We start from the raw sequence: 14556 nt of genomic DNA, 5'->3' as shown, positions 1-14556 counted from the left end.
ATAAGAAGCCGATAGTTCGATTAATATGTAGGAAAACTGCAAAACATAACCAAAATGATCTACGCGCGGGATTCGAACTTGCGACCTCAGTGTTGACATGGTAGTGATTCAGTAATTCGACTACTTGGACCACTTGGCTACCAACGCACGAGACAGATTACTTGACAGTTTTCTTCAGTCGAGATTTGATTAATATGCAATGAACAAGTTTTTATATTTATATTTCCATTAGCCTGAAGATTTCGTGACTAGTCACATATATTTGTTTGTTTTTGTCAATAATGTATACAATCATAAATATAAATAAAAAAATGTGTATAAATTTCGATTGTTGTTCTATAAAAAAAACATTTGCATTATAAAAAATATTCATCACACATCATTACGACCAACAACTTGTGTTTCTTGCTTCTGCTGCTGGTAATAAGTCTTCGTATGGCGGCATGTAAGATAAATTATCACGAACCTACAATATAACAAAAAATAAAACCAATAACCTAAAGGTTTGTTTAATTCTTGGATGCGCAAAACAAAAGATTATTCACGCTAAAAAGTTATTTGATCTTTTCAAAACCTACATCACAAAAATAGTAAAAATGTTATATTTTTTTAAAGGTCCCAAATGGGCTCTTTTCACAAATGACATTTGTTTATAAAATCAATTTTTAATCTGTTTTCCCTCCCTTAAATTATTATGGGTTTGTTATTATTTTACGAATAAATCAACTCAATTTACGTCAATTTTAATTGCGCTGATCGAGTAGAAACTGTTTTTGGAATAAACATCAAAACTGAATAATTAAGGATAAAGTGTACACAAACACAGTACCTAGTAGATTGCAATCATACCTGTTCTGTTTTTGTGAATACTCTTATAAGGTTTTGACCTGCAAGCTTCCTGAGATCCGGTTGAGACCAACCCCGTTTGACAAGTTCAGCAAAAAGATCTGGATAAGTGGACACATCCTGTAGTCCCACGGGTACGCTTTAATCATAAAAGACACAAGACAATAATTGGGAAGCAATTGATGACTAACTTTGAAATCGGATAATGATTACTTTATACATGAATAGAAACAGCGACATAACATTACTATATTTACTTTATATAGTGTTATAGTATTCTTATAGTTGTCTTTATGAATATTACTTTTACTGTTTAGTCTGTTTTTGGTGATATTTATTTCACGTGACTCTGTACTTATACATCCCCTCATTGTGTTATTGTTCTATAATAATTTTGGTATTTTGTCTTTCATTTTTGCTAATGTACTTTATTTATATGCCTTTTTGTGTTTCTTTGATACATGTGACGTGGCTCCGTCATTGTGTTATTGTGCTTTGGTAAATTTTTGTATTCTTGTTTTGCATTTTTTGCTAATATGCTTAATCTATATGCTTTTTTGTGCTTTTTGTTATATATTTGTTTGTTTTTATAGCGATTGAAATTATAACACATGATGACTGTTGTACCCTATCTTTGACATGTTTACCTATAATGTCTGTTTGGATTGTTCGCACATCATTGTCAATATAATGAAATGAGATGCAATTGTCATACAAGTGAGAGGTTCTGCTAGCTATAAACCAGGTTTGATCAACCATTTTCTGCATGGGAAGTTGCCTGTGCAGAAAGTGCATGTGCCAAGTCGGGAATGTGACAGTTGTTGACCATTCGTTTGAATTTGCTTGAGCTTTTGATTTTGCCATTTGCTTAGGGACTTTCCGTTTTGAATTTTCCTGGGCGATATTCTTGTGATTTTATTTTTTGTTATATATAAAACGTCAAATAACACGTGAGTTTAAAGTTTGATGTTGTCACATGGTAAGAAAGATTATAATCTTATACGACAGACAAAAACACAGCTTAAGTTACATTATTTAATTGCCACTATACATAATGTACTGTCATCAAAAGGCCTGCAGATGTAATGTGATCCAGATCTAGACTTGCAGTGTAACAATCATGGCAGTAATATAGTGAGAAATAGTGCTTTTTGTTATATTCAACACGAACTAAGATTACTTACGTTGGAACACCATCATAATCAGCTCCAATTCCTACATAATCGACACCGATCAAATTTTTGATATAATCTATGTGATCTAGAAGTAAAACAAATGACCACAATTCAAAAATCATATCAACACTTTATTTAAGATTGCTGCTTCAGATTTTGCAACCTCATCCCCTTATAATTTTTACAAGCAATACCGTAATTTGAAATGTTTTAACTGTTTCTGTCTAATATCATAAAATAATGAATATTGTCTATGATCTTTAACGTCACTGGTATATCTTTCGTCCAAGAATATGTTACAACTAGAAATGCAAATGTCCAATCCTTTCACTATTCTAAAACAAACACCCATAACATGTATAGCTACGGGGCGCCGAATGAGACTCTTGTGGTTTTGTACAAAATTCAATTCTGTCATAACAAAATCTTTTATGTCTTACAAAACTATGTGATACAGACTTGTTTTATGAGAACTTCAAAATTGTGATGACAAAATTCATTTTTGTCATGACAAAATTCATTTTTGTAGACAAAATTCTTTTTTGTCATGACAAAAGTCAGTTTTGTCAAAAAGGTATATAAACTTATTTGCATACAAAATTGACTTTTGTTACCTGATATGGAAATTAAAACACAAAAGACAATTGTGTGAGACAAGATTCAATTTTGTGTGACAAAATTGACTTTTGTGAGACAGAATTCAATTTTGTCAATTTTGTCTCACAAAAGTTAATTTTGTCTCACAAAAGTCAATTTTGTGTCACAAAAGTCGATTGTGTATGCAAATTAGTTCACAGAATCCAACAAAGGTCAAGTCTGTGATACAAAAATGAATTTTGTCATGACAAGTCACTTTTGTCCACTGAAAGATAATTTTGTATGACAAAATTTAAATTTATAGTATAGTTAAACTGAACTCATTTTTGTCCGTACAAAATTGAATTTCGATTACAAAACCACAAGAGTCCCGTTCGGCGCCCCGTAATAGCTTGGTGATCGAACATGGCATTGTGATAGTTCAGTCAACTTATTTGTCAACTCTCTTCTAAAAATTTTGTTTGAATTTTTATTATTTCTATGTTGATATGATACAACACGTAATTCTTCGTAAACGTTTAATGCAAAGTCCGCAACTCACAGTTATAATTCCATGTTTGATATTAAGGTTTATTTCTTATATACATTATTACTTTTAAAAATGTATACTGTATGATTACCTGCAACCTGACTTAACTTTGCCACAGATTGGTTGTTTGGCGGACAGTTTATGTATTTATCGTAGAAATTTACCATTACCACGCCTCCGTTTAGTTTCTGAAAAAGTAAGTGTATACATTTTGATATATATGCCACTTGTGTTGTCTAGTTTTTGATATTCTTCATGTACATGATATAACAATAAATACGTAAATGTTTGTTCTCTTTTATATTGGAAAGGGGGGACATTAGAATATGTTTCAGTACAACAATCATTATAAAGATCTTTACTTGTAAAATGTTTTGTTAAGAATTGTTGTACAATGTTCCTCCATTAAACAATACGGTTCTTGATGTAGAAAAAAGAAAAATCACAAAAATACTGAACCCAGAGGAAAATTCACCGCTTGAAAGGAAAGTCCTGAATCAAATTGCAAAATCAAAAGCTCAAACACATCAAACACATCAAACGAATGGATAACAACTGTCATGTTTCTGACTTGGGACATGCATTTTCTTATGTAGATAATAGTGGATTAAACCTGGGTTTGAAGCTAGCTAAACCGTTCATTTGTATGCCAGTCGCATCGAATTTCATTATATTGACAGCGATGTGTGAACAAAACAAACAGTAGGGCATACACAATCGATATTCTACTTACCGTTTTTTGAAGAACATCATCCTGCACGTTTCTATAATGGTTACAGATGACAAAGGCTGAACTGTGACTGTATATTACAGGCGCAGTTGTGACTTCTAATGCGTCAATCATCGTATCACGTGATACATGGGACAAGTCTATCAACATTCCTAGTCTATTCATTTCTTTGATGATTATCTAAAAGCAGTATAAGGTTTATTAGTACAAAAACAACTTGTTCTAGCCTAACCTGGAATCATTATAGGTAATAAGGTTACCTACAACTTGTTCTAGCCTAACCTGGAATCATTATAGGTAATAAGGTTACCTTACATCGTTTGATTCAATGGATAATTCTAACTTTTATTTTCTATTTATATTCCTCTCCAATTATTTTGACCTTCTACATTAAAAAAATTCTATGTACTTATGATTTTTTTAAATCGTAATTGTAGCGTACGATAATAGGAAACGAACCTTGAACCAGTGTTTTTTCCTAATGTCATAAAGAGCAAAACCATTCTAACCATAGTGACATAACACTATTGCATTATATGCCTAGAGATTAACAACTTTACAACAAACATTCTGCATAGAGATATATGAAATAGTTTCTGTGTAAGGTATATCACCTACATGCCACACTAAATAATGTACTGTGTACAAACCAATCTGAAGCCGATCAAGAAAGCTTTATTCGACGAACATGATTAATTTAAAAAAATAATTTATGAAATTATATAAGTTCCTGGTGGTGATTGCTATGTACAACTTTTGGTAATAATATGCGATTGATAATGGAGTCAAAGAGTGGTCAGATATTTCAAATAATGAAACGCATTGGTGTGACTGGTAAGAATGCCTAACATATCTGGCCTTCAAAGTATTTCATCTTTGTGCCACATTATATATATATATATATATAACAAAACATGATGTATATACAACTCGTCTAAACATCAACCCAACAATGTTAGATCGGTAAATTTGCTTTCGCAAATTTTTGGTTCTTCCCTCGCCGGGATTCGAACCCATGCTACTGTGATATCGTGACACCAAATCGCCTGCACTGCAGCCGTCCCGCTAGACCACACGAACACCTGAGCTCTCAAAAAAAGAGCTTTCGCTGGCCGTGTGTTACCTTTCCTCGTCAGTTTTAATCTAGCGGCGTACTACAGTACATGATATATAAGGCATGAAGATGTTATTGTTACAGATCAGCTAAATTATCTATAGTAAAGGATCCTACAAATTGATGTAATATACAGTCACAGAAAATAATTATATTTATAAGTACGTCTGAGTCAGTGACAACTCTACAACAGATGTATCCATCGGATCGCCATCAATGATGGTGATACATGGCTGTGTACATAATGTATATTATATACAACTCGTCTAAACATCAACCCAACAATGTTAGATCTGTAAATTTGCTTTCGCAAATTTTTGGTTCTTCCCTCGCCGGGATTCGAACCCATGCTACTGTGATATCGTGACACCAAATCGCCTGCACTGCAGCCGTCCCGCTAGACCACACGACCACCTGGGCTCTCAAAAAAAGAGCTTTCGCTGGCCGTGTGTTACCTTTCCGCGTCAGTTTTAATCTAGCGGCGTACTACAGTACATGATATATATATAATACGTTAAACAGCTCGTAGGTTTAAAGTTTTATGTGACAACATGGTAAATAAAGGCAACAGTAGTATACCGTTGTTTTTAAAAGTCATAAATCGATTGAGAGAAAACAAATATGGGTTACAAACTAAAAACTGAGGTAAACACATTAACTATAAGAGGAAACCAATGAAACAACAGAAACACTGAATTGCAACAAAAAACCAAAACGACAATGCAACACACACAGACAGAACTATAAGATAACAACTACCATCTTCCTGACTGGGTGCAAAACATTTTAAGAAAGATTATCATCCTTTACGACAGACAAAAAACACATCTAAAGGTACGCAATATATTTGCCACAATACATCATGTACTTGTTGCAATTTTAGATCAAGCCGACAAGGAAAGCATTAATCGATCACTGAAATCTATATTATAGTTTAGTTGATCGAGTAATCTATGGCGCTGGACACAATTCAGTCAAATATTCTTTTCCTTGTATATAATCTGTCCATGTCATAAATATGGTAATGTTTCAGACCTTTTTACAAAACTTAAACTTTAAAACAGTCACACACTGTTTCTCTGTTTGTCTTTTTCATTTTTATCCATGGCGTTGTCAGTTTATTTTCGATTTATGAGTTTGACTGTCCCTCTGGTATCTTTCGTCTCTCTTTTCTATCACATTGATGGCCTATTATCAAGACTTAGTACTATTTCTTACACTTCAGTGTTGTACGTTCCGTTCTTTTTTGTATACATCACATTGTTACTGTAAACCTACTTTATATCACATTAAAGTGTCCAACACTAATTTTTGAACAAGTTTATTCTACTGTGATTGCTGGATGTAATGCATTTAAAACGCTTTTAAAATAATGTATCCCATTTAGAAATGTTTCTGAAGTAATTTCCTTTAATACAAAAATGTATTTGTGAATACCTTTCCGAACTCTGTCAATCCATTAAATTCCGGATTACCATCTTGATCTACCAACCAGTTGTCTGCCCTGAAGAAAACGATTTATATTTTATTCATGACATAGCTTCAACAGATATGATATGCCAAATAGTAAATCTTACTTCACAATTAAAAAGATAGCAAGGTCACATTCTAGAGTAGCATTATCAAAAACTATGTAATGACAAAGCGAATGTCATTACAATTTTTATGCCCCACCTACGATAGTAGAGGGGCATTATGTTTTCTGGTCTGTGCGTCCGTTCGTTCGTCCGTCTGTCCCGCTTCAGGTTAAAGTTTTTGATCAAGGTAGTTTTTGATGAAGTTGAAGTCCAATCAATTTGAAACTTAGTATACATGTTCCCTATGTTATGATCTTTCTAATTTTAATGCCAAAATAGAGTTTTTACCCCAATTTCACAATCCACTAAACATAGAAAATGATAGTGCGAGTGGGGCATCTGTGTACTATGGACACATTCTTGTTGGTAATGGTACTCTACAATGTGACATTGATAACTTTTTAACGTTGAAGTGGTATTTACTTCATGAATATCTTAGACATTCCTCTATGTATTTATACATCCTATACACCCGTATGTCTGAGTTGGTCCTTTGTGTTAGGGTAGTTGTTTTTAGTATGAGGTTAGACCTTTTTGTTTCGGTCTCATATTTCTCAATTCCATCTCAGTTCTACTGAGAGTCCTGTGATTGTAACATCGCTTACTTATATGACAAACATTTTACGTACAAACCTTGTATAATATAAACGGCATGAAATATTTGGACATTTAATTGTTTTATATTCATATATAGTATCGTTTTACAAATGTAAAATATTCCATCGCATATAGACATAATGACATTTTTATTGCAATATGACCGATAATGACAAAACTCAACAAAATTTGAAAATTAAATTAGATCAGTTTTTATTAAGCACTGGTCATTTATCATGTAAAAACAACTAGTACTAATCATTTCGAAATACGACGAAAAGTTATCACAATACAAGAAGTCCTCTAGAAGCTTAATGTTATTACAGACTTACCATGGCGTATTACAGCTATGAGTAACTGTCATATAGCGGACACCAAGTTCATAAAACATTCGTAGGTTACTAAGACTACTGTCTATTGAGTGACCTCCTTCTAGCCCAACTAAACTTGCTACCTTTCCGTTTCTGAAGGCATCAAGTATACCTGAATATAATGTAACTTATTTTATATACTGAATTTCTGATTTATAATATAAATTCATGTTAAAAAAATCTTATTATAGATACCATAATTATAATGTGTACGCCAGACAAGCTTTTCGTCTACAAACGACTCGTCATAAGACATTGACATCGGGATAAAAAAAAAAGTATGAAGTTCAAGAGCATTGCGGACCCAAAATTATGAATTTTTTTTTACCAAAATTTATAGCATATATAAGGAATTGTTATAAATTTTGATTTTGTTATATGTAAGTTAAAATAATACTAAATATCATTGGTATATGATTATGCACATTCATCACTCTACAATCTGTCGATATCTTGGCATTGCATAAGATCATGTGTTTCACTGACTGTTTATGTCGTCTTTACACTCAATCCATTGGATGTTGGAAGTGTACTGATTGAAGTTAATTCCAGATGCATTATTTTTTCATTAGTTGTTGTTGGCTTCGAAAAAGCTGTCAGTAACTGCGAGTACTCTCAGATATGTACTTGAGTGTCTTTTTGTTTGATGGGATGTACAAGTACCCGGCCATGTCCACTATGTGTTTTTGTTTGATGATGTCCTATTTGTAATTTTGTATCCATCTGATGAGTTATGCCCGTTTCAACTGATTTTTATAGTTTGTTCTTAGGTTTTAACTATTACCGCACTGTCACAGTTTATGGGATGGTTAGGCGCCCGATAACATGTGTAACCCATATACATTCTGTAGTAGCCCATGTCAAGTCAGAGCATGTTATTCATTGGCTATTTTTTGTTGTGTTTCCAGGCCTTTTATAGCTGACTATGTGGTATGGGCTTTGTCCTTGGTTGAAGGCCATACGGTGACCTGTAGTTAATTTCTGTGTCATTTGTTCTCTTGTGAAGAGTTGTCTCTTTGGCAATCATACCAAATCTTTTTATTTTTCATATTTATAATTTGATATGGTATAATTTAGTATACTTTGGGTCACAAGCTCTTCACGCATTTCGAACGATCCAGGTAAAGTGAAATCTAGAAAAGAGTTCGGATGCATGAAATGTACTGAGTTTTATTCTCACCGTTTATTACATTAAATTGTGAATACAGATTTTAAGTGTTTTGTGTATTCATAAATGAATTGTTTTACCTTGAGCAGAGGTTACGAATGTAAATGTGTCTGGGTATCTATGGACAAACTTCTTAATGGTATCTAACTGCGCCAGTGACTTGCTTACGGCATCCTTATACTGAGAATCACAGGACACGTAGCATGCCCAAAACTGAAATTTGTTTGCATAATCTTAATTTAAGAATGGCAGATACATATCAATAAAAGTAAAAATTGTCGTATTATATGTATTAAGGCACATATATTATATTTTCTAGTAAACGAGATAACATCCCATTAACTGTACATTCGAGAATACAAATCTAGAGCAAGGACGTATAACTAACATACTAATATACGTCCTTGTCTAGAGTAACTCATTTATAGGAATTTACACATGTATAATTTGAATTAGAAAATCATGATCACGGATTGAAACCGTTATCAATGAATAAATTCGTGAGAGCAAATAAGAGGAATAAGTTATTTCCACTTCCCTCTAAACAATGAATTTCATTTTTTAAAGGAATAGTTAAAATATGTTTTAAGTGACATACAAGTGGAAAGTGTTTAAAGTACCTGTTCCGAGACAGGTTTACGACAACCATTCGTTTCAATAGGAATCGTTTAGAGTCCCAGAGGATGGCGAGCGTAATTAAATAAAAAAACTATAATATATTTTTATATTAAGTTTATACATATTTATCTTTAGTGGATTGGGAAACAAGTTTTGCAACTGATATTAATCCTTTTCCACTTTGCTGGTGCGAGTGCTGCATTGTAGCGGCATTAGCCTGCTCTTTTTCGAAATCTACAAGGGTGTCTTTAACGTGCAAAAGATATGCCTCTCTCTTAACACGGGTCAACCATTTATCGCCCCCTTCATTCCTAAAGACCATACTAGCAAATGGTGTCTAAGACAACTATACAACCCAAATAATTTGGTCTCTTCCAGAATCGATCCTCCTACTTAAAAGTTAATGAAGTAATCGTAGGAATATCACGACTGAATTATATTAACTATATACAACTATAATGTTACAAGTTAGCTATAATAGCAGCTATTTAGGTAACGAAATCCAACCTGTGCTGAGAGTTTTCCTTTTCTTATTCTTGGAATGTCTGTGTGTGTGACTTTTCCTTTCCATATTTCCTTCAAATTGTCCTTCAGGTCGATGTTGTAAACAGAGTTGTTTTCATTTTTATAAAACTGCCAAGCCAAATCGTTGTGTCTGATAAAACATAAACATGATCATTATGAAATAAACACTGTTATTCAGTGGCAGCTATATAAGATATGATACAGTTAAAATGAAAACCAGTGTCTACAGTGGCGGATCCAGGGGTGGGGGTTCGGGGGGTTGGAACCCTCCCCCTTTTTATGTAAAAATTGACAAAATCTAATAATGCATATGTTAGGACTGGATTAGACCTCAGTTATTCACGATACACAAAAATACACCTGTATATACATTTGATCCGGGGTATTTTAAACAGATATATTATGTTAAGGAGGGGTATTTGCGAAAAATACCAGTCGAGAGAACTTTTAAGTTCGCGAGCCGTAATGCGAGGGAAATTCATTCTCAAGACTGGTATTTTTCACAAATACCCCTCAAGAACATGCTATATCTGTTTAATTACACCGAATGTTAACTTTCAAAAACGCATTGATGATCATCCATTCGGATAGAGTATTTTTTGGCAAATACCACGGCAGAAACGGTAAAAAAGGCGTATCCTTTTTGCATATACCCCGGCGGCGTTAAAAAATGAACGATATTCATTTGATAACAGTAAATTTGTGAAAACCAATCAAAACCCAGGATTCTTACATTAGGTGTAATTAACAAAAGAATATTTAAAAATTTTCATCTGTAAGTTTTGATAAAATTGGGAATGGATTCTATCAGTTAACACAAATTTCAAGGATATCAATTTCACAACAATACAAACAACTCTAAACTCACCGAAAATTATATTCAAATTTGCAATAAAATTTATTCAAAATTTGTCTTAATGGAAGCTTTTAGTTCGTATTTTTAATTTGTCAGTTTATGATACAACACTAGTAAAACATCATCAGTATTTATGTACTAGTACTTACCAAAAAAGAGAAACACACAATAAGGCATGTTAACCTTCTTCACAAATACTTTTAAAGGAAAATTAAATATAATTCAATAAAATCTAGAGGAATTAAAAGAACTATCTGAAAACAGTTTTAGATTTGGACATGTTTAATGTACTTTCAAACTACATGTGTATATCATTTTTACCAGACTATGCCGGAAGTAATCTGCCATGCAAAAATATCTTATGACTTTTTTTGGGACTTAAAGATAAATGTCTAAATCTTTCTGATCTTTTGGTTTACTTATATATATGGATATTTTAGGATTTGTACTCCTAGATTAATTCATCACATATCTTTACGTCTATCGACTTATTTTCACTGACTGATAAATACTAGTACATACTTTTTCTTTAAAAACAAATAAGACTGATCCATACACTTACATTCTTAAGGCAGCTAAACCCTTTTACACATTCGTGTCGCCTAGACAAACGCATTGAAACGTATGAATAAAGACAGACTACTAAGCTGTAAAACTTTTAACTGTTTTCTGATGTTCTTATCAACTTTCTGTTTAATTTGTAACTAAATGAGGTTAGATTTAAAAACTGCATCTAAAGATCTGTTTATACTGTAAATTAGTTTGTCCTTTTCCAGCCAACGACGTTATATCAATGAGTATCCTACTTTCTACTCCAGTCAGTCCACGACTAAATCAAGTTACGGTATCCTTTTTTCTACTTGTTTACGAATAATGTTTCTTATTTAAAGTAGCACATTAGTCTTTATTCGGTGAAATTGGGGGTAAATCTTTATTTAATTAACGTAACTATTACAAATATAAAACCAAAGTAGAGATACGCAAGAAGCTTTTTTCAAAATAGTTGGATACATAAGTCAATTAGATACTTTAAATGAGATTGAAGGATATTCAAATATAATAACCCTTTAACATCGTCAATTTGTATGCATGAATGTGCATAATATACATTGTACCTTGAATAAATTGTGACGGTTAAGTAGAATTCATGAGGTTTTATTGATCAAATAATGTTTACATATACAAAAATCTTTTACTAACAGAAACGGACCAAAACACATAGTTAGTGTTGAAGTGATACTAGTGATAAATTGTAATTTATCAGATTAAATCAAATATTTTGGAAAACGGGATATGCATTAGTGAGAGGTTAGCTATAAAACCTGGGTTAATGCATCGTTTTCTACATAATAAAATGCCTGTACCAAGTCAGGAATATGACAGTTGTAATTCATTGGTTTGATGTGTTTGAGCTTTTGATTTTGACATTTGATTAGGGATTTTTCGTTTAGAAATTTTCCCCGAATTCAGTATTTTTGTGATTTTACTTTTAAATGACCCGTATAATACCTTCATTGTCAATACTACACTAAAATGTATTCTATGTTTACTATATAAAACATAAATTGACAAGGCCTTATTTACTTTTTTACTTAAATTTGCAAGGTCTGTGTTCAAAACCACACAGTTTGAATTTTTAACTCAATCGTCGCATATATTATAGCATAGGATTCTCAAACTGGCTAAAACAATAGTCGAATTGAACCATGAGCACATCTTTTCTGTCTTTGTTAAAATACGTTCACCGTATAAATATGTCCCCTTACAGTTTTAACAATTAAAAGGATCCTCCTTCGGAAAGAATTATTTAATGCAGATGTTATAATTGTACATCTTAATTCACTAGATTCATACCATTCGGCCTCTTGAAATTAACCGACATACTGTGCGCGAAGATCAAATGATCCTAAATGATACTAAATTGATAAAGAAAAGGATTTGTAAAGAATACAAAAAAAATCCTTGATAAATGTATTCTCAATTCAATGAATTTTGGACAAATCGATTTAAATTCTTAAAATTGTACTCAATAGGAAACGCAGTGAGGTGAGAGTTTGTTACTTTAAACACCAAATAGAGTGCTATTTCTTTGCCTGCATGTGTTTGTTCAGGCGCATGCGCAGTAATTCTTTGTAATAAACTGAAACACCACATTCTTCGTTTGTGGCTTCATAAAAGATTGGATTACATGTTTTTGTCAATGGTACTTATTTGTTTTGTTTATTCGTATTACATATGTTTTTTTTTACAATTTAATATCACTCCTATAGTTGGAATTTAATAAAATGTCCCATCCCCCTTTTTTCACGCCTCATTTACCGTAACTGTCACATAATTATCATCTATTTAGTATGTAAATATATGCGTACAATTTTGAAGTCATCTTATTATCATACATACGTACGACATCACAGTGTCATTATTCGTTTAGATGTGAACAACAAATAAATTTACACCTATTTGCCGTATAACAAGTATAGTACACATTTATGTTTACAACATGATCCAGGATATGTCTCAGTATTTTTTTTTAATTTTCAATTATGTAAAAAATCGTCGCTAATCTGACAAAAAAAGGATAAATGTTATTTTACTTGTTTCCTAGATTCCATTACCAATTTGAACTGTTTAAATTTGCTGTTCTTGAATTTCAAATATCATATCTTTATTTTAAATTTGATGATTTCCTTTGGCACGTATTTACAAATTAAAAGCGGTAAATGCATGGTCCTGATGGGCGTCTGCTCGTGTTAAATTAACCAACAAAAACAAAAACAAAACAACCACGCAAACTACGTAAACCAATAATGCTTAGAAAGAGTCCCGCTCTACCTCCAGGCATTGAAAAAATATGATTTAAAAGAAAAAAAAATGTCACAGAGTTTTCTCTTTTCAAGTCATGTGAATTATATACTTATTTGGCCTTTTGCGACATTCATTGTGTCCTTCTTTTTTTCTTGTAAAATTCCAATGAATCTCACTTTTTTTTTTTATTGTAATGCTAATCATTATTTACAACCATTTTTTATGCCGATGATTGTCAGCCAATTCCCTCTTCTCCGGCGGATAGTAGATTTTTCCTCAGTTTGCGAAGATGTCATCAAAACATGCCATAAACATTCATGTAAAAAAAACCAACAGCTGATATAATTGTATTAAAGCAATAACTTACCCATCTATCAGAGGATAACTATCAAGAACACAGTTTGCTATATCCAAATTGGGCGTGGCCGATCCGGGGTTAGTAACACAGTCGGGCGTGTGTAACCCACCGGATGATCCTCGATTTGGACTCACAGTGTCTGAATCATTTGTTGCCAAAACAATAATAGTTATAACCAATGCCAAAATAATGACGGCGACTATTCCAACTGCTAACTTGGTTCTATTTTTAGAAAGAGAATCAAAGCTTCCACCTCCCATCCCGTCAACTTTGTAGCTGGTCATAGTTCAATTTACCAGCTTTCAACCTATGACTGTTTATTATACATCTATACCGTACTATGTCAAGTAAACCATAAACTTGTAAATTTTATTGTGTCTTCGTTCACAAAATTTCTACGCGACGTTTAAATTGTGGTTGACAACACTTTCTAGAGGGAAGTTTTTGGACAGTTTCATTTTTGGGATTTACTTGTGAGTTTTTGCTTCAATCAAGTAATTTCACTTAGCCGCAACTGATCTTCCTGAACATATTTGGGATTTTCATATTTGTTTTTGACAACCAGATGATCTGTATATGAATACTGAAATCATACAAATTATCAAAATACCATTGATGAATTTTACCAATTAAAAAAAAACCAGAACTCTATAAGAATGCATTGTTTGGATAAATATGAAATAGGAGATC

At 32.5% G+C, this 14556-nt stretch overlaps 1 protein-coding gene across 1 annotated transcript; it reads right to left on the bottom strand.

The window, feature by feature from the left end:
• Window positions 1–231: 231 nt before the first annotated feature.
• LOC139513262 (dipeptidase 1-like) lies at window positions 232–14243 on the bottom strand. The gene is made up of 10 exons (XM_071301594.1): window positions 13876–14243; window positions 9830–9977; window positions 8785–8917; window positions 7498–7648; window positions 6429–6495; window positions 3881–4057; window positions 3239–3335; window positions 2031–2106; window positions 850–985; window positions 232–466 (listed from the first exon to the last, which is right to left on the bottom strand). The coding sequence occupies exons 1-10, from the start codon at window positions 14148–14150 to the stop codon at window positions 383–385; spliced, it is 1344 nt and encodes a 447-aa protein (XP_071157695.1). The 5' UTR covers window positions 14151–14243; the 3' UTR covers window positions 232–382.
• Window positions 14244–14556: the final 313 nt, after the last annotated feature.

The sequence above is a fragment of the Mytilus edulis genome, chromosome 2, assembly GCF_963676685.1.
Source record: "Mytilus edulis chromosome 2, xbMytEdul2.2, whole genome shotgun sequence".
Lineage (NCBI taxonomy): Eukaryota > Metazoa > Mollusca > Bivalvia > Mytilida > Mytilidae > Mytilus > Mytilus edulis.
Note: the sequence above shows the minus strand (reverse complement) of the source record. Positions and strands in the feature narration are given on the sequence as shown.